This window comes from Drosophila hydei, unplaced genomic scaffold (genome assembly GCF_003285905.1).
Source record: "Drosophila hydei strain 15085-1641.00,03,60 unplaced genomic scaffold, DhydRS2 tig00008125-arrow-arrow-pilon, whole genome shotgun sequence".
Lineage (NCBI taxonomy): Eukaryota > Metazoa > Arthropoda > Insecta > Diptera > Drosophilidae > Drosophila > Drosophila hydei.
This window is the reverse complement of record NW_022045835.1, coordinates 829229-850280: the sequence shown is the minus strand read 5'-3', so window position 1 is coordinate 850280 and position 21052 is coordinate 829229. Positions and strand designations below refer to the sequence as shown.

Genomic DNA, 21052 nt, shown 5'->3' with positions numbered 1-21052 from the left:
TCAGCGCCATTAGTTTGAACACATTTTCTGTATGCTGAAGTCATTTTTTTCTAGCGTCATCTTTTTTTTTTCTCATCTGGCAGCGTTTTGGCGCATAATTTTATGTTGTTGTTGTTGCTTGTTTCTAATGCAGCAAGTAGCTGACAGATACAAATGCAGGAAAATGCTGTGGCCCTTAACAAAAAACATTTGGTGGTCGGCTCCCACGAAAAGCCACACAAAAGCCACACAACTGGATTTCGTTTTATCTGACACGCTCTCTACCAGCAGCTGTATAAGTGTGTGAGTATGTATCTCCATCTCCCTCTCTCGCCACACTTTCGCGCTCTACACACTTGGCGCTGACTGCTGACCCAGTTTCCTAGTGGGTTCTCAGCTTCGGGCTTTGCTTTGGCTTTCACAACTTTCTTGCCAGCAACACCCACCTTTGGCCCTATACTTTTGTCTCTCTCGCTCTCTCTTTCTGTTTCTATTGCCCAATTGGAGTCCAAGTGAAGTTGTATGTATGTCCCTAACCCAACTTCTCTAATGCTGCAAAAACGGAAATAACCAAGAAAAAACATCTTCCTAGCAGTTCGAAATCGAAAATAAATTGTTTGCTTCAAATGTGAAAAGGGGTCCTTTTTGAAAGGGCTTACATACAGTTACAGTTGCTGGAGTATCTCTTCCTATAAATACGTATACACACATACATATGTACATAAAAGAGATTTCATTAATTCAATATTGCTTAGCTCACAATATTTAAGAGCAACGTGTATCGTTTTATTTATAATTTTCTGAAACTAATCTAATATACAAAGGTTTTATATAGATATACATATATAAAATCCCTTGCAAATCTTAATTAGCTGGATTTACGATGTGACTCACAAAACCCAATGTCCTAACAGAGAAGACCACAAACACATACGAACATATGCGTAAATAACACAAATATGGTTTGCATTATTTTTTAATCGCGTATCGTTTGCTTATCCTGCACTCACGATATTCGCAGTTAGCAGACTTATGCAATGTACACTGCAAATATATCGTAAAATGACGCTTGCTTTAACCAATTCAAAAGATATTGAGTGAATAGCACCATATAACAAATACCGCAAAGTAAAGTGAAGAGCAAAGGAAAATAGCGTTTGCAACTTGCTCTCTTATTGAGTATAAAAAGATATCGATAGGCAGGAACTTTCTGGCACTTGTCGATAGTAAAAAACGGGCATGTGATTTGTCATATATTATAATTCGCATTTACATAACAGCTAGATAATCGTTTTGAATCATATATAGCGAATGTTCCACAGTTTGCGCCAATACATAAAAGAGCAAACAGCGATTGAGGGTGACAATGCCAAAGATATGAATCCTGCTGCTCTGAAAACTTAACTGCAAAGCCAACCAAGAGCTCTGCAAAACAAGACGAATTACGATATTGTCTTATTCAATCCGAATCATACTTACGATACGTTCAAAGAGTTCCACTTGAGGTTCCGCACGCTGCAGGATGCGCAGGATATTCAATCTAAGCTCCTCTATGAAACCAGCCAAGAAATTCAATAGATAAAATTCCATCAAGGCATGCAAAGTGACAACGGAAATGACGAGAGCGGCTTTTAAATTTAAATATGAATTCTGTTTGCCAAATTGGATTCTTATCAGAAAATAAACACTTTGTATGGCCGTCAGGGCAAGTCGTAACAAATACCAAAGTAAAATATGACGAAATGTAGAGCAGAAGTTGTATACGATATTGATAAGCTGTTGTTGTTGGCTTTGCAGTTGAAGCAGTTGTTTGGGTTGCTTTGGCTGCTGTGTAAGCAGTTGTTCTAATTGGAGCTGCACTGCCAATTGGCAATTGGTTAGCTGCCACAGCAAAGTGAAGATCAGCAGGGAAGCGGCGCAAATCATATTGGCAGTGCAAAACTTCCAAAAGCTGCCTAATACTTGGAAGGCGCTGGCCTCATTGCAACTTGAAACGAGATAATATAGCTGCATTACCAATTGGAGCAGCATGAGCAACAACTTAATGAGAAGCAGCAGTTTTAAATTAGCCGCTGCTGGTCTCCTGTTAAAACGGTTCAACTCTCTCAACTTCTCATACATCCGCAATATAGATTCCTGTAACACCTGAGCACAATGAATGCAAGCTACGAATAAAGCCACATTGAAGCTGCCAAAGAAAATGTTAGCCAACTTAATCTGATTGGTGTTCAAAGTTGTGCGCATAACAGAACTATCCATTAGAAGATCACGTAATAGCACAGGTATTCCTGCCACTATCAAGCCATTGTGACATATGCAATAAATTCTTAAATATTTCGTTCGCTGAAGCTTTCCCGTTTTCAGTTCCGGATAAAAATGGCTTAAGCCATTTAAAGCCAAGAAGTAAACGATACACAACTGTGGCCAAGACATGACTAGCTAATAGAGCTTGCACGTACTACGAATATTCAGCTATTAATCAACTTAATGGCTTTTAATTGGGGTGATGTTTATCCATCAAACTGATAAACATCTAAATATATATTTTAGCTTAAGGGAATACGCTGCGTATACGCAATTTAGTTTCAAAATACTAAAATTAAGCCCGTATATTTATTTATTTATATATATTTATCATTAATGTATATCATAAGTCTGAAAAAATTTCTAATTTAAAAGCCTGATAGATAGCTTACGTTATACATTAGTATACGATCTTTGTCATATGCAAAGCATATGAGGACTAAGATATAGCTAATATCGTTTCATTAGCTTCGAACTAAACCTCTACTTATACCTATATGTAAATGCAGTCAATATCGTATATAGCGTGTCATCTCATATCGTTTGTTTACATTGTACTGCTTTCGTAGTGTTCATTTGCCAAAAACAAAAATGACGCTTACTCAAAATGGCAGCTAACTCCCTATCGAGCTTAAAGCGATATCGATTGTCAATACTAAAATGAAAGGAAAACAAAAAGTCAGCAAATTGTGCCAAAGACAAATTGTGTCTAGTTTATAATTGCAAAAAGTTATATATAATAATTAAATTATAATAAGGCTAAAGGATCGTGCTGAGTGGCGCCAGCAAAGCGCTGGGCAACAGCTGCCACTTTTGCCGGTTGAGCGCGACAAGTTGCGTGTTTTAATTAAATTGTCAACGTTCGTTCACGTATGAGTATGTGTGTGCACATGTATGCCTGTGCGGGCTAGAGTGTGTGTGTGCGTGTGAAACATATTTGTGTGCTGTGAAGCATGACAAACCCCGCTGGGTGACAATGACCAAATTGTTGCTGTTGCTGTTGTTGGCATTTCTGCTGGTAAGTAGAAGTTCATTGGAATGTCCGCTAGACCGCACAGAGACAGGTGTGCGAGATTTTGCACAGTTCTACCAAAGGGGGCGGGGCAGCAGCAGGGGGCTGCTGGGATAGTGTGGTTAGTCGTTGCGGCTGCCATCGGCTTTGGCCCAGTGATCAAATTGCATGCAGCAGCAGCATCTGTTGCCCACAGATGGGGCGGGACTTTAGTAATTCCCCATGGCAAGCACGCGTAACTGGAGCATTGTAAATATATCATCATGGCATAAGTTATTTACTTTAATAAACTCAATTTGAAATTTGCTTCAATTTGGCTCGAATTAAATTTTCATAGGGATGGTAGCCAATACATAATCTAAGAAGTCGATTAATCGATAAGCCAATTAGGTAAATAATATCAAACTAATTAATCGCTCAAGCGATGAATATTTAATTTTATTATTGATCGTGTCTTTGCTATTGAAGGACGGCTGAAATCTTTATTAAATCAACTCAAACTAAAGTAACAAAAGTTTAGCAAACTTTTAAGCTACTAATTCAGTTCACGACTTTTACTGTTATCAATCACATCTATTTGGTTTGATTGATTGAAGCTGTTTGTTAATTGAATTGCAGCTGCAACAGCAACTGCAACTGCACCTGCACCTGCAGCTCACTTGTGAATCAAACTCTGTGTGCCTCTGTTATGAGCGAGAATTGACAGGAAATTGTGCTGCTGTCGCAACCAATTGGCATTCAATTAAAAGCAATTCCATTTACGAAAACCTGGTTAACAGATGAAACTGTTTAATGGCTGGAGTTAAGGCGACAACTGTATACTCTATAAATTTGGACAGTGTTTTTCTGGGACACCTATTTGATATTGGTACTGGGTTTTATCATGAAAATTTATGAAAGTGATAAAGAGTTATTTTATGAATTTTTATCAACAAAATGAACTAGTTCATGGTTCATTAAATTGTAAAAGGGTATGGCAAGCTATGCTTTATCTATGTAAAGTATTCTTAGCTTTACGATATAATTTACCATTGCTAATTGTAGCCTTACGATATAACTAACTTTAGATATACGATATAGATTACTACTGCTAAAATGAACGATAAAGATTGATACCATTTATGATTTATGAATTTCGATATATAGGAAAATTCTTAATATATCTTTAAATATCTTTAAATATTATATAATAAATCACATCTTTATATATGCATAAAGTCCAATATAGAGTACAAAGACAAAGACTTGTGCGTGTTTCCATGTGTTTTATGTGAGTTGCAACATTTCTCTGCTACATAATGACCATCGAAATAGAATAAGTCTAAATTAGAGTATTCCAGAAACTGCCATGAGCAGTACATTTAGCTATTGCGCTAACATTTTAATTGCTTTTGGCAACTTGAATTGACAAAATAACGAAAAAATAAACAGAGAACACCAAACACATTTGGATAGCGAGAGATAGGGAGAGGAGTACCTAAGGCTGAACATTGGCAAAGGGTCCGATGGAAGCAGCTCTGGCCATCATGGCTGGAATGTTGGTCTGTTCGTAATTGCCGCTGAAATACTGGGCAAATGGACCCGAAGCAAAAACGGCAACATCATCCCCACCATGTGTATCGGCATCGAGGGGCACCATGGCTGGACTCACATACAGCGGATGCTCCGTGTGCTGTTGGCTAATAGGCTTGCGGCCATCAGCCTTAGTGTAGGTGCCCGCATAGCCAGGTCCATTGGCATAGGAGAGTATATTATAGGGTCTGCCATCATCGGCTAACTTATTAGCCAAGCCTGTTATTTCCTGTTCACGTAGCTATGGAAGACAGAAAGCAATGGATCAAGGAATTAGATTTCTATAGCAGACGGATAAGCTGTGTGGCTTACCGGATAACCATTGACGGTCATTACATGCGAATGATCGGATGTCACGACAATTAGGGTATCATCCACGTCGGTCATTTCTCGTGCCTTCTGTATAGCTCGAGCGAATTCGGCGGTGTCCTCCAACGAGCGACGCGCATAGTTCGAATGATGAGCCATGTCAATGCGAGCGCCTTCCACAAATAGGAAATATCCTTTCTCATTTCGCTGAAGCACCTTCAAAGCTGCCTCCGTTAGCTCGGTTAGCGATGGATCAGCTAGATGGCTATTCTTGGGGTTGCGCTCACGATCACCATCATAGGGCAAGTGTCCCTTGGCAAAAAGACCCAGCAAATAGTCCGTATTATCCAGGTCCAATTGGGTTAGACCTTTTCGGCTCCATACATAGCTCGCCGACGCTTTCTGTGCCTGCTTATCCGCCAGCCAGTCCTTGATCAAATTGCGTCCATCCTGGCGATAGCCTGGATGACCCACCTCATCACGCATGGTCTCATTCAGGAAGTTCTGTCGACCACCTCCGAGAATCACCTTCAATTTCTTGCCCACTTCCCATTCAACCAGCTGACGAGCTATATCTATGCTCTCCTCTGGATCGCAGCCCTTCTCCCTAACCTCTGCATCGTTTTCCCAATTGCGATCAGAGATGTGCGCATAGACGCCAGCTGGTGACGCATGGGTAACTCTGGCACTTGTCACGAAGCCAGCGTCCTTGCCCGCATCCTGTGCCCACTTGGCAATACTGTCCACCTGATTCTGCGCCACATAGGCGCCTTTGCAATCGTAACGTGGCACATTCGCGTTCACACCAATCGTACCATAGTTGGCCTTCACACCACCCAGATAAGCAGTTGCGGTGCAGGCGGAGTCAGCGACCTGGCGATTCACACAGTATGTCTTCGATAGGCCCGTATAGGGAAACTGCTCAAAGTAGACCTTCTCGGAGCTGTCGCCGAGCAGATTCCTGGTCGCTGTTATCGTATGAATCGACATGCCATCGCCCAGGAACATGATCACATTCTTTGCACCTTGCTTCTTCAATTGACTCAACGCATCCAGCTTATCGGCCAAGGTCTTCTGAGCATCCTCGCGCCAATAGTGGCTCTGCATTTCCTTTTCATATTTAACGGCTGGCGCGGGCCGCGACAAGCTTCGTCCATGCTGACGGTCTGCAAATTTACAATTGAGCTTTAACTAATCTAGTAATACTCGGCTGCTTATCGCAAGTGCTTGGACTGGGTGTTTAGTATATGCTTAAATTGTTTTGTATTTCATGGAATTCCAGACTTGCTTAACTTAACTCGTATATATGGATTTCTAGCTATCAGCGAAATACGATCTATAATCAAAGTATTTGATTGATAAAAGCTTGTGAACGGCATATATATGGCATTATAAAGTGAACATTGAGCTGCAAGTGCCACTAGTCAACATTTATAATATGCAGCTTAAGTTATCTTCAGGCTAAAACTTTGGCTTACATTGATTTGGCTTTTAAATTTGCGCTGTTTGCTTGGTTACAGCTTTATTCATGTGTCTATATATGCTTAGTTCAAACCCTTAACAATTCTTTGTACCCTGAACATATTGGGGAGCAAGAGCTTTGATAGAAGAAGGCGTGACAAGCCCCACAAAGTGTTTAAGTACCTGATCAGAAGACAAACTGAGTCGACTTAGCCTTGTCTGTGCGTCCCTTCATCCGTCTGTCCCTTTGTATAAACACATTGAGATCTTAGAACCTTTACGCTTTACTCTGTAGCTCTACAGACTTATTTTTATAGCTCCTTCGACAACACATGTCGATCAAGTTAGCTTCAAATAGTCGATAACTTTTCTCTTTTCCATTAAATCTTAATAAATATTATACAGAACTTGAGTTATATTTATATATATATATATATATATATATTTTTTTATATATTTTTTTTATATATATCTTGTCTTAAAATATATTTATAATGAAAATTTCAAATTTCATTTGAGCTCTAAATCCATTGCATTTTCTGCTCTCTCTTTTTCTTTTTCTCTATCTCTATTCTATATTATATTATAGATTATATCTATATTATATTATTATTAATAAAATTGAAAGTCGATGCAAATTTCCTTAAATTTTCATATTCGAATCCCTAGAAGATTAATAGATTTTCTTTACTATTCACTTTATGCTATGAATAACTGACAGCTGCTGCTCTCTAGCTCTTTCTTTTAACATGCATATGTTTTATTATCTCTCTATATATATAATACCAATATTCTATATATGCTATATCTATGGCTTGTGGTTTTAATCAAAACGTTTCCCCCTTTTCCCATTCAGAATTTGCTACTCTTCATCTCTATGCTCCTCTTGTAAACTAGTTAAATCAACATTATATAATTGCAATTCATTACCATCGATACATCAACTTTTCTCTCTACATTTATAAACTCTATCCACTGTTATTGTAGCACGCTTCACATACCTTTCTCCGCTTTGGCTACAGCCAGCAAAAGAAAGCTGACCAGCAGCAGACGAAATAAACCGTAAAACTGGCCCATAGCTGACTTCTTGTCTATATAGTTATATATATAGAGTGAATTCGCCTTCGATTCGCACAGATCAGCTCGCGTAGCTGCACTGAAGGAGTTCGTTTGAACTGGGTCTGGCTGGCCAGTCTGCTGCCTTTTTCTTTTCGCTAATCTATAACACGTAAATCTAATCAGCAAAATTTTGTGTAATCAGAAATGTTCAAAATCAAATTCAATTTATGGTCAAAGAATTATCTTAACTTAAAGCCGATGCACGTGTTCAACGAGCTGAGACACGCACTCACTCACTCGCTCGCTCTCTCTCCCTCACTCTCTTAGATCACTGCAGCATTCGGTTGCCATTGGTTACCTGCTGTAAGGCACGTTACGTATACGCTCCGTATGGCTATTGAACAAAGTGACGTCCCCTTGATTTTGTTGTTATATGAGCAGCCTTTGACTTTTTGCTTTTAATCAAGCAGCTCACATGGAGTGCTCTGCTTTGTCCTCGTTAGTGACGCCTTTTGACGTCAGATGCAGTGGCAGCTGCTGCTGTTGTTGTTGTTGTTGTTGTTGTCGTCGTCGAACAACCATATGCAAATTTTCCTTGATATGAACTGGACAAATGCAAATTACGTACTCGCCCACCTGCTGGTACTTTAATGAAACCAGGCTGCCCACTCTGACTAGAAATATCTATCCTCCAGAGCTTCAGCTTGAGTTGTATTACAAGTTGCTGGTGATATCATGGAGCGTTAGATGATATCAGTGAGAAATGATAAATTCCTTGGTAAGAATAGTATATCTTATAAATAAGTCAAACCTGAACATTTTCCAACTTTCATAATCCAGTCTTTAACAAGAATCTATTTTTATTTGTATCCATAATTTGGATAAGATTCTTAAAGCTTTTAAGCAAAAGTAAAGAGAGCTAAGTTAGATGAAAAGACTTTATATAAATATTTATTTATATTTAGCGTATATAAATATTTATTGCCATCAAAACGTTATATGAAATATATATTTGTAGTAAACGAGGTCTGTTCAAAAAGTATCTCGAGTATCTTTTTTGTGCTGCTCTTCAGCTGCTTCTTCGATATCGTCTTTATCTAACTTTATCGTGGCAAAGAGTCTGGTTTTCAGGGCATACGAAGATGCACAGAATTCTTTAAGCTTTTTAAACAGATTTCGTATATATTTTAGGTTTATTTCAAAAATGTAAAAAGCAAGCCTCGCGCTTAGTCTAGTCAAGCACTAGCAGCAAGGGAGAGAGTGCTGCATACTTTCAGGGCATTGAAGTGCGCTTATGTATAGATATAGATACATATATATATATATATATATATATATATATAGATATATATATATACTTCTATGTATGACCACGCCCCTTGGCAATTTTGTTTTGTAACACGAAAAACTTGTATTGCTTTGTGTCCACTAAAGTATTGTCTTGGCCAACGCCACAATGGAGCCCGTAAACTTGATGACCTGCAACAGAGGAAGCAAAGCGAGACAAACAAAGCAGTGAGTCCTTCTGGCTATAAATTCTATAAAGCTCACACACACACAATTACGCACCGATGTAAAGACGGGCAGAGATGGTGCAAAGAAGGGCACTTGGACTGTGATAGGTCGCTGGGCACGCATGATAAGCAGATAGATACGCTGTCGCACATCACGATTCCACAGATACCAATGGCTATTGTAGGCAGCCTCGCCTAGCTCCAGACTCTAAGGGACACATACATAAGTATTTTATATAGACTCTATGAAAGACTCACAGCCAAAGACATTTCAGTGCCTCCATAGCAGTAGAGAAATAAACAGGCGCTAACTGTGCTAGCATAGACCACATAGCGTATGATGTTGTAGCCGGAAAACTGCAAAGACAAAGACAAAAAATTATAACAGAAAGCAGAAAAATTTGGAAGTCAAAGTTAATTTAGCTTGAATCGAACTTACTCCTCAGTTCATAATACAAGAAGACAGGGTTAATAGCTGTGATAAAGCATGCTTATAAGCTGAAACTTAGTTCTCGTAACTCCAATCTGAATCTGAAATTCTGAATCTCAGAAATAATTATAGTCAATCTGAAAAGATTGAGCAATTTCTAAGAAAAGCACAGCCTTATCACACCTTGCCCTAGACTTCATGCAGTATAAATCTCTTACGGCCAGTAAATATTATCAAATACTCACCAATAGTATATCGATAACACTCGTAGCTATCACCAAGCTGGAGGACAGAAATTGTGCAAAAGTTGGCGCTGCCATTATCACAGAGAAACGTTGAACAATGCCAACGATGTCATTGTGACGATCAATGATAATTCGCAGTTGTTGGCAACAAACTTCGCACTCCCGCGCAGTGGGATCTAAACGTGGCAAAGAACAAGATTGAGTTGAAGGGACTCTAAAAGAAACTCACTGTGAACAGGACGGACAACACGCTGCACATCCATTTGTAGGGCTTTCAGAAGGAATGTCACGTAGAGCGTGAAGCTAAAGAAGAAGCCATCGGTGGCTACAAAGGCATAGACCGTTACCTGGCCGCTCCAGGTGGAATAGAGATAGGCGAGAGGATAAAGGGGCATGCGATGAGCTATGGATGGAAAGCTGAAAGGAGTAGAGAGAGATAGTGATAGAGATAGAGATAGAGATAGAGATAGAGATAGAGATAGAGATAGAGATAGAGATAGAGATAGAGATAGAGATAGAGATAGAGATAGAGATAGAGATAGAGATAGAGATAGAGATAGAGATAGAGATAGAGATAGAGATAGAGATAGAGATAGAGATAGAGATAGAGATAGAGATAGAGATAGAGATAGAGATAGAGATAGAGATAGATAGAGATAGAGATAGAATAGAGATAGAGATAGAGATAGAGATAGAGATAGAGATAGAGATAGAGATAGAGATAGAGATAGAGATAGAGATAGAGATAGAGATAGAGATAGATACAGATACAGATACAGATACAGATACAGATACAGATACATTTTTCAGATTCAGATTCAGATTCAAATACAGATACAGATACAAATACAGATACAGATACAGATACAAATACAGATACAGATACAGATACAGATACAAATACAGATACAGATACAGATACAAATACAGATACAGATACAGATACAAATACAAATACAGATACAGATACAGATACAGATACAGATACATTTTCAGATTCAGATTCAGTTTCAGATACATATACAGATATCTTTGAGATACTTTGAGATACTTTGTCACCTACAGCATGCGAAAGGGCATATCGTATTTGAAGGGCAGCTGTCGATGCATCCACATCTCCCAGAATGATCTCAGCACAAATGCCGCCGTATTGATGGAGCCCAGCGTAAAGATAAGCATGCACAGCAAGGTAGCCAACCGATAATACCCACTCTTCAGCTCGTTTCTGTTGCCTTCCGTCTGTTGCTCCGTCAGGTGTCGTATGCGCTGAATGAGCGCTGCCACCTCCACACGACTCGACCACATGCAGGCCATTTTGAAGAGCGTGGTCAGACTGCAGGCGAGTGGACAAAAGGCATCCATGGCATCCACTGGACTGGTGTGTATGTAGCTCCAGCCAAAGCTGAACTCCGCCTGGCAGCAATGCAGCAAATTCACGAAATTAAAGATGAGCCAACATGTGGACCAGAGGCTGGGCAAACGCTCAAAGCGCAAGCCCAATAAGCCAAACGAATATCTGGTCACAAAGAACAAATGCTTCTCCAGCGGATAATCTTTGCTCAAATACTTTGGATACATTGCGCTCAACTAATTGCTTGCACCCATAGGATTTCCATACTTATATAGCTGATATTTGTTGCCATTATAATTATGGGCTATTGTCGTAGAGCTAATAATATGTTTGCCTAACTAATTAGGCGTCTGTTTTGATGCCTGTTTCCACATATTAAATGACTTAATTAGAGGTTACCCAAAAGGATTGAACACTTGCTCACCTAATGGAACACTTGCTTACCACGAAGGTGTTTACCATATTCATATTTACTATAATAACGCGTAATAACTACAGGCATAGTCGAAATATGTTTAAACTCTAAGGTAAGCAAAAGAAGAAACTGATTTATTTAGGCCTACGTTGTATAAACTTCTATAACATGCTTTTATATAACGGCTTCACGGCTTGATTGCATTCATGAGAATTGCAGAGAGAGGCGATCAACATTTATTTATGAAGCAAGCACAAAAAACGTTTACTTGATCTGCCATACATGTGCAGCATTTATGAGAATTGCAAAGAGAGGCGTGACTCCAAACCCATTTTATCTTTTAACATGAAAGATCAAGGGAAGTTTGCCAGAGATAGATTTGGTTTAAGAGCGCACACAAGTCTGCTTAGCTACAAATAGCTTAGCTAACAAATATATATTTATAAATACATAAATATCTCCATAACGCATATTCCTAACTTGCAGATTCAATTGAAATGTAGCTAAAATATTATTTTGCAACAGTATTCACAGAATTTTACTACTTGAAATTTGAATTTCCTTTTGCAAACGCATTTTTTCCCACAATGTTAATCGAGCCGCATGAATCTGCAGTTTCTTGAACTCTACTGAAAATCGAGCCAAGAGAAACAAACCTCAAAAGTTACCAAATATACATATAGATGAGAAGAAGAGGAAGAGTTTTGTACTTCAGGCAATTGGAATTTTAAATGTAGCCACACGAGCAAACATTTCATGATTTATACATGTATATATACTCTCTCCATATATATAGAGGGAGATAGGTTCATTTCTCTTTTATATGTGGGTCACTATGCTTTTGTTGCCCTTTTCAATATGCTTTGCGTACGAACGATTTTGCATACTTACGTCTCTGATTTATGTAGATTACTGCGCATATCAATTGATTGGAGCAATTTATGCATGCATCTCCGACAAGCCGAAATGAATTTGAAATTGGAGCATAGGGTTTATTTATAGAAACGTTAATGGAGTAGGGAATATTATTCTCGATGAGCTATGCTGCCTTATACGAATGATTCCATACCTTACTATTTTGTGGATATATTTAATAGCAGTAGTATTTTTATTGTTATACTGATGAATCTCATTATGAGCTTACCATCTTAGCCGAGGGCAGTTTATCATCGTAGTTAGTTGTATATTCCGGGAATATGATGTCGTAGACTACGTGAATAGCTAAAGTATTCTATATTATTCCAAGCACATTTTATTATTCAAAATATAGTATCTTATCCGGAAAACAGTATTCTATCCGGGGAATAATATACTAGAGTATACTTTCTTATCCTATTATTAGATTTTATAAGTTTTTTTATATTTTGTTATCCTGATACCTTTTTATTACTGTACACGATGCACTAAGTATAGTCATGTGTTCTTAAGCTCTGCTTATACTAAATGTTTCTGAAAACTCCTTCAAAATTGCTCATTATACTTTTATCCGAAATATGTTATTTTATTCCACGGTATCCTAAGTGCCTAAGAAATCTACGCTTTGCTAAGAATACCCAATAGACTCTTTCGCAACTTGTTTTTTTTTGTCTTAAACTCCTTTACTAAAGTCACCTGGGACTTTTTAGACAATTGACTTTACAACGAATTTTTTTAGAATTGAGTATTTTGACAGATGCTGTTAATGCTCAACGTCAACGTCAACGTCATCGTCAAGCTGCTGCAGCAACTGCCACGCTGCATACATTTTTAATTAATGCCCCCAGCTGCCCCGTGCTGTGTCACGCTGCGTATACGCAATCAAAAACGTTAGCTTATTGATTTTGAGCTTTTATTGCAAGTGCAAAATATGTGACTTCATTGCTGTGGCAGCCAGCTGCGTGGGTCGTGGGCGAGCTATTGATTTTGCATAAGGACACGATATCAGGCGCACATCCTTGATGGCCAATATGCAGGCGAGCTGCTTCCTTTTCGCTGATATCATCGCCTGGAAATACGCTTTGTGCTGTAGCTACCCCCAAAATAAACAGGCGAGGCCAGCGCAACCACTCAACCACCAAGCCACAAAGCCACCCAGTCGCCACTCTGTTTGACTTTTATGACAACAAACAAATAAACGAACTAACTCACGCACACCCACACACCAGAGCCCACGCACACACGCAACTCGATGCCAACCCTGGAGCGTTGAAAATGTTTTTGAATGCTTTCACATGGTTTTTCGTTTCATACCCAATATCCCTTGAAAGTTGCCACGAGTGGGGCATATTGAGCTTACACAAAGAGCGAAGAAGCATACGTACATGCCTAAGCTTAGGCATTTAAATACTTTTAAATGTCATTTCAGTAATTTCAAAAAGGATTCCTTAAGAAGCAAGTGCTTAGTCGTATACTTGGAACACTTAAACGTGCTAATTTTAAGAAATTATAGATTTCATATAGAGTAACTACTAGTTGTGCATCTTAAGCAATTCATTCTTTTCTAAGGTAAACAAAAACTTGATCTATTTGCCTGCAGGGCAAGTTTTCAACACTGTAAACTTATTGACTTCATAGAATGAAGCAACGTGTAGAAGTTTTGTCTGCAGGGTATCTGCCTAACCTTTAACTAGAAAAAAGTTTCTTCACTTTTGTTGCTGAGCAAAAGTAAAAGCTGTGCCTTTGCCTTTACAGGGTACTTACCAGTCGCTTGTTTTTGGTTGCCTACAGGGTATCAGCTGTTCGTGCGCTTCTCTAGGGAGCTCTGCTTTTTAGACTTTCATTTAAGTACAGGGTATCTGCTAGTTATGCACTCTTAGATAGCTTACCTCTTAAACAGCTTAGGCCTTTGTCTTACAGGATATCTAGCTAGTCGAGCACTCGCAGTTAGGGCAGTTTAAGTTTCGCTCTTCTTCTTGCAACTGTTGGCGTCGGCGGCCATGCCTGACACACCCTGCTGCAGCAACCACCCCCGCAGCTGGAAGCAGGGCCTGGAAATGATTGTGTTGTGTAATGTGCTCCTGCCTCTGCCCCTGCCCCTGCCTCTGGCTCTGTCTCCGCCACTGCTGCTGTTTCGTCTGCTGCTGATGATCCTGCAGCTGGCGCCTCGCGCAAAAAACAAGCAGGAAAAGCAGGCCAACGTGTCATGTGGAAAACAGCAGGCCAGGCCAGGCCAAGCCAGGCCAGGCAAGGCATGAAACCAGTTTTCCGACTTCATTTTCTATATTTCTGACGCAGAGACATTCGTACTTGTGCCCCCAATTTCGAGTGGGCCGCGGAAAATGCGAAACGTGAAGCGTGTGAGCCGAAACGTGAAAAGCGTAACCAGCTTTTACCCTACCGACCGGGTTGGGCGCTTGAGGCTTTCGGATAAAACAGGTTGATTTTCCTGTTTCGCGACTCTCGCTCAGCGCCAACGTTGTTGGCCATTAGCCAAATGGGATTTCACACGCTTCCTTTGGCGCTGCTGCTGCTGCTGCTGCTGACGACGTTGCCTGATGCCAGTTGAGCACGCCACTGTCCTGAGCCCTGACCCCTGCTCTGCCTCTGGGCAATAGACCTGCTTCCTCCTTCGTCTCTTTATAGCTGCGCTTGATCAATTATTAAAACTCACTCAGTTTTGCAGCGCTTTATTTTTGGTTTTCGGTTGGTGCCATAAATCCGCTTGCGATGCGCAACAGAACCTTTTACACCACCTCTCTTCATATGCTTAACCTCTGCCCTTTGCCTTACACCTCTTCCCTAACATGTCCCTCTGCCTTAGCCTCAGCTCTGGCCTGGTCCTCGACTCTAACTATCTCCCTCTCTCTCTCCCTCTCTGCATATTTCCATTTCACTCTGCCCCTTCCGGTTCATGTCTGCATTTTATCTTTATCGTCAGTTGCCACATCATTTCTGGTGACATTTCACACTGGCCTGACCCACATATATCCATGGAGGGGTCGCAGGGGAAGTCGAGGGCAACGAGTTCTTCAAACTAATGCTGACAAGCCTCATGCTAATGTCCATTGCGATAAGCGACAATACCAACAGCAACAGAGCGAACAAGTACGTGCCACATTCGATAAATTGCTCTATGTAGAAATTCTCGTTCAATTTTCAATATGTCACGTTATCTTTGGCTTATGTAAAATGGGGACTAAACACAAAAAAAGAACATTGAAGCATATGCATTAATGCCTGATAATAAGCTTGTAAAGCTATATATAAGTTTATCAAGAGTCAAATTGAATTTATGAGTGCTATTTATAGGCTAGAAATTACTAGGTATTTGGATATTTACAGTTAATTTAGTGGAAAACCAACAAGGGTGTTCCTTATAAATACAGTCAGTAAAATTGAGTGCTATAGAGTATCAAGGGCAGTCCCTTGCATGAGTAAGATTATGCTAAAGGCAAACAAAAGTTAGAAATGAAGGCAATATTATATCATGAGGGTATTCCCTTATAGAAGCATATGTATTTACTGCTACAACTATTTACTTATAAAAGTACTGCATGGGCATTTCCTTTTAAAAGCAAGGTAGACAGAATATTAAAAGTATTTATTGATAAAATATAATAACTAACAGAAGGTTAAGCCACTAAATAAACAACGCCATCAAAGCTGAGCGCTTTTAGACATATTTTTGAATATTTAATATGGGTATTCCTAGCTGAAGCTTGAGCAGAAATAGAGCTTTGAAAATATATAAAGAATATGGACTAACTTGACGTTAACTTGCTTTGGACTACTTATTGAAGATATGCGCTTGAGATTCTTCTATGAGCATAGAGCAGATGACTAAAAGGGAAAATGAAGAATCTCAACAATCTTCAATAAGGATATTCCCTTGCACAGAAATGTAAGCAGAAACATAATTAGTTGTAGCTAAATAAATATGTCTATATATATATATATATATATATATATATATATATATATATATATATAATATATGTCAATATAAAGCAGCTATGATAATGATCAATTCATATGTCAAGGTTGTAGCCAGACAAAAATATAAATGTTGTGGGTATTCCGCTCTATGAGAATATATGAATCTAGACTCAACTTTAAAGAACGTCAGCTATGAGCCCAGAGTTAAAGGCAAGACTTGCACAGCTCTTGGAGCAGCATATTAACGTTCTATGTTAATGCTTATATATATATATATATATAATTGAATTGCCTTCTCCAGCCTCGATGACGTCCTTGTTAGCATTTTACAGCGAGCAATTAAATTGGAAAAAAAATTGAGTTGAGCTGAGTTGAGCGCAATTTTAATTTGCAATGCGGCGTTAATTATAATTAAAACTATTGAGCTAAACAAATATGTGCATGTATAAATAGCGAACAGGGCCAAAGACGCGCTAGAGCTGTACAGATATATATATATATATATATATATATATATATATATATATATATATATATATATATATGTGCATGGATAGTACAGAGATCAAGCATGACACAATACAATTTTTGTTTGACTGTGCGGCACTTTGTGCTTCTCTCCCACTCTCTCTCTCTCTCCCCCTCCACGTAATGTGTCATAAGCTAAATTGTTTTAAATTTTTGTTGAATCGCTTTACAAACGACTGCATAGCATTGAGCTGGCGCATTACTGTTGGAGTCTAGTTTCCATGCTCTCATAGAGCGTGCTATGAATATGACAGCAGATGTGTTTAGCTATATAAATATATATCCAATGAGCATTTACCTATCTAGTTGTCTTCTCTCTTTCTTTAAAAACTCTAGTAGAGCATTCAAACTTCGACCAGAACAAGTCTTATGAAATGCTGTTGCTGTGGCTTCTAATTGAAGTGGCTGCGTTTTGAGCAGCTGTCATGTGGTTGTGGCTTTGTCTGTGACAGATCTTACACTGAAATCGAATAGCCAATATATATATACAAGCATACAGTACACTAACTGCTGCTGCTGCTGCTGCTGCTGCTTCTATAGCTTCCACTGCTGCTGCTGTTGCGGTCAATAGTGCACGACATAATTGCTGATTGAATGAGGCTGTCAACTGACGTCAGCCTACGACTGATTAATAGCAATTAGCAGTGGCTTCCATATATATATATATATACGATATATACTATGTATATGTAAGTATATGTATGTATATACCACACACTTACATAGATGCCACATGCTCCACATTTCAGCTTTGCTTAGCATAACTACGGCTTATATTGTTTAAGGACTCGCCCAGCTGGGTATATATATACATATATGTAAGTATGTATGTGTGTGTATATGCTTATAGCTTGTATATATCTCTCCATATATCTTTATATATCTAACTTTGCAGTTGCAAATCGTAAGCACGCAAACAGTGAAGACGACAAGTCACGCCAGCAATTCAGCTAGTGCTCAACAATATAGCACATACCACATTTATATATGTATGCGAGGGCTGTTTAAGCAGTTTGCTAGCTTAGGAAAAAGACAATAGAAAAAGCTTAATTAAGTAAAACTCTAGGACAAAGTTATAGAGCCTCACACAAATGATTCTACAGCTGCTCTGTCAACAGTTTGGATTGCCATGAATTCTCTTTGAGGATTTAATCACTTATATATAAGGCTTATTGTTGCTTGATAAACACGAATATATATTTCAGCTTATATTATATAGCAGCTTATATTATAAAATATCGATATCCATAGCAAAGTTATATGCCAGATCTAAAAGTCGACAGTTATACGAACTTCATTCATTCATTATTTAAGTGAATATATATTTTATTTTTATTAATTCACTAAACCTTTGGTACCACCCTCGTCTATACACACAAACACACATACATATATATTTCTATAGTTCTCAAACATTTTAACTCTTGGCTAGGAATTGGATTCTCCTTCATTTTGGCGCCATAAATCTCGCATGCAGCTCGCAGTTCGCATGTGGCATGTCGCATGTTCTCTGTCGCATGTCGCATATTCGTATTTCGCATGACGCCTGGCAATTCGACAAATGACTTCAAAAACTGGCGCAACACTCGCATAAAACTTTATACCCTCGCGTGTTTGCCATGAGTAAAAAAAAGCATTTTCATTTTAGTTTTATAAACTTTATACAAAATATATTTTCCTGGTGCAACATCAGCAACAAATGATTCCGTTCAACTTGTTGCCCAAACTAACAAAGAACCTAATCCCAATTTCGTTCCAAGCTTTTACTCTGCTTATGACTCACAAATCGTTGCACAACACTGCAAAAACTGCACGTGAATTCAGTGTTGAGCAACTTTTTACTTTTTTTCACTCAATTAAAACTCTTGCTTCGTTTTACAACACTATGGACATGCGCGTAAATCATATTGCCTGTGAGATCTGCTACAGAAATTTGAACGTAAAAACTATATTCGAGAGTTTTTAACTCCTTTCCCGATAGACCTATAAATTATGCCTATGACTCGACTCAAATGCGGAAATATTAATATTTTTGAATACACTTCACTGTGAACGGTAGTGCACTAGAAACTTACAAGTGGCTAGAGTTTACTGTAGGTAAAGTTGACATGGAGCAATGACGTTTTCCTTGATGTTCTCGTCCTCCTTACACACTTTATCTATAGTTTCAGCTCTATTCCATTTCATCGACTCAATTAAATTCTTACCTAAGCGGCACCCTCTGTCATCTTGCTTACGTTCTCCATTGTCAGTTTGTACATTTTGGGAATTTGTAAACATTTTTGATAGGAATTTTGCTGGGTCTAAATTTAAACTGAATTTAATCTGTTCTAGAGAGAGCGGGGCAAGGAATGGAGAGAGCTGAGGTAAGCCAGCTGTGCTTAATTAATTTGTACAACTATCTATAGCTAGGGGGTAAGAGCTATTCAGAGTGGCACAAAACCACTTACATGTATGACTAGCTTAACCGATATCAGTTGAACATATGCTCTGGGTATATAGATAATAGATAACAAATTATATTTTGTTTTACGCAATTGCTTTGGTGCCGCTAATTGGCTTTCGTTGGGTCTCTACCTTAAGCACCTGACTGGGTTATCAAAGCGATAGGAAATTGTCTTCGGTTTTCCTTTATTTTGCAATAAAAGCGCCAAAGCGCATCGGGCCCGAATCATTCTACACACAAAACTTTTCCAATAACGTGAAAGATGGGCTTCAAGACCGTAACGCTAGTTGGCCTATTGCTCTGTGCTGTTGGCCTCGCCTCGGTTAATGCCGGCAACGATTACCTCTGGGGCGAAATAGGACCCAACGACTACCATCTGGCCAAGGATACAGTGTCGAAGGCTTTCTTTGTGGGTCTGGTGCAGAGCAAGAAATATGTTTTCAAGCAGAAAGTACGTAAGATGACGACAGTTGTATTGAGCTCAGTATAAGACTCTCTATGTCCCGTCTAGAACAATCTGGATGCTTTGACCATTACGGCCATTAAGGTGACCGATAAGAAGAAGAGCAATGGCGCTACGGCTGTACTTGTTGCTGGCGGACCTGGCTCGAAGGGCGCCACCATTCAGTTTACTTCGCAACGTGGCTATGGCATCAAGGATGTGGTTGAGATCTGGGGCCGTTAAATATTGAACGAGTTTGCACCCAGCTTGTAAGCCTAAAAGTATGCCTTCAGCTTGGGAATAAACTGCTTTGACTACTACTGAAATTTGCCGTGTGACGAAATGGGAATGTTTTCTAGGGGATGTACAAGTTATTATCTGAGAAATTTATATAGGCACTTATAGTATACTAAAAATATATCTAATTTTGCACATAGAATGATAGGCTATAAGTGCTATATATTGTAGTACAGTGTTGGAAAACGCTTGAACATTGTAGGATGTTAGTAATCCATTTGTCAAACTGAATAGAGTTAAGTAAAGGAATAAGCCAAAAGGTTTTCACATGTTATACAACACCTTCATTAAGTTATAGTGCTCGTAACAACCCTACAGCTTGAATAGTGTTGGAAACGGCTCCTTTAAGCAAAAGGCAGTGCAGTTAAAAAGTATTTTGCAGTCGAAAGTCTTTTAACATAAAACAGTGTTGTAAAAGTCACACTTTTACGTCAATTGCCATACTTTTCTGTGTTGTAAAAGCTCTTTACAGTTTAACCAGTGTTGTAAACGACTTAGCCTAAGTAAATGTCTGCCAAAATGGCAGCTTTATGACGCCCAACGATGATATCCAATATTCAGCTTTATTTTCTGTATTGCCAAAGCTCTGCAACGTTTGACTAGTGCTATAAAAGGCTTTGCTCAACATGCTGAGTCCAACTAAATGGATTCCACACGGTCTTATGACGCAAACTTTGGAAATATTTGGCTGAGCTTCAACTGGTTGCTAGTTTCCTACAGTTGCGGGCATCTAATCCCATTTATCAAAGTCTAGACGCTGCTGGCCATATATTTATGTATGTTTATTCTACACGTTCTATGCGCATATACAAATGATCCCACAGTCAGCACAGT

The 21052-nt window shown here is 39.0% G+C and overlaps 3 protein-coding genes across 3 annotated transcripts; 1 reads left to right on the top strand and 2 right to left on the bottom strand.

The window, feature by feature from the left end:
- Positions 1-4546: 4546 nt before the first annotated feature.
- LOC111604531 (membrane-bound alkaline phosphatase) lies at positions 4547-7802 on the bottom strand. The gene is made up of 3 exons (XM_023322633.2): positions 7639-7802; positions 5180-6342; positions 4547-5108 (listed from the first exon to the last, which is right to left on the bottom strand). Exons 1-3 carry the CDS (start codon positions 7712-7714, stop codon positions 4773-4775), a joined length of 1575 nt encoding a protein of 524 aa, XP_023178401.2. The 5' UTR covers positions 7715-7802; the 3' UTR covers positions 4547-4772.
- Positions 7803-9124: 1322 nt separating this feature from the next.
- LOC111604606 (odorant receptor 45b) lies at positions 9125-11463 on the bottom strand. Its single transcript, XM_023322719.2, has 6 exons — positions 10949-11463; positions 10115-10302; positions 9886-10061; positions 9469-9567; positions 9266-9418; positions 9125-9175 (listed from the first exon to the last, which is right to left on the bottom strand). The coding sequence occupies exons 1-6, from the start codon at positions 11461-11463 to the stop codon at positions 9125-9127; spliced, it is 1182 nt and encodes a 393-aa protein (XP_023178487.1).
- An 8224-nt stretch (positions 11464-19687) lies between these two features.
- Positions 19688-20247, top strand: LOC111604607 (probable salivary secreted peptide). The gene is made up of 2 exons (XM_023322720.2): positions 19688-19930; positions 19991-20247. The coding sequence occupies exons 1-2, from the start codon at positions 19742-19744 to the stop codon at positions 20162-20164; spliced, it is 363 nt and encodes a 120-aa protein (XP_023178488.2). The 5' UTR covers positions 19688-19741; the 3' UTR covers positions 20165-20247.
- Positions 20248-21052: the final 805 nt, after the last annotated feature.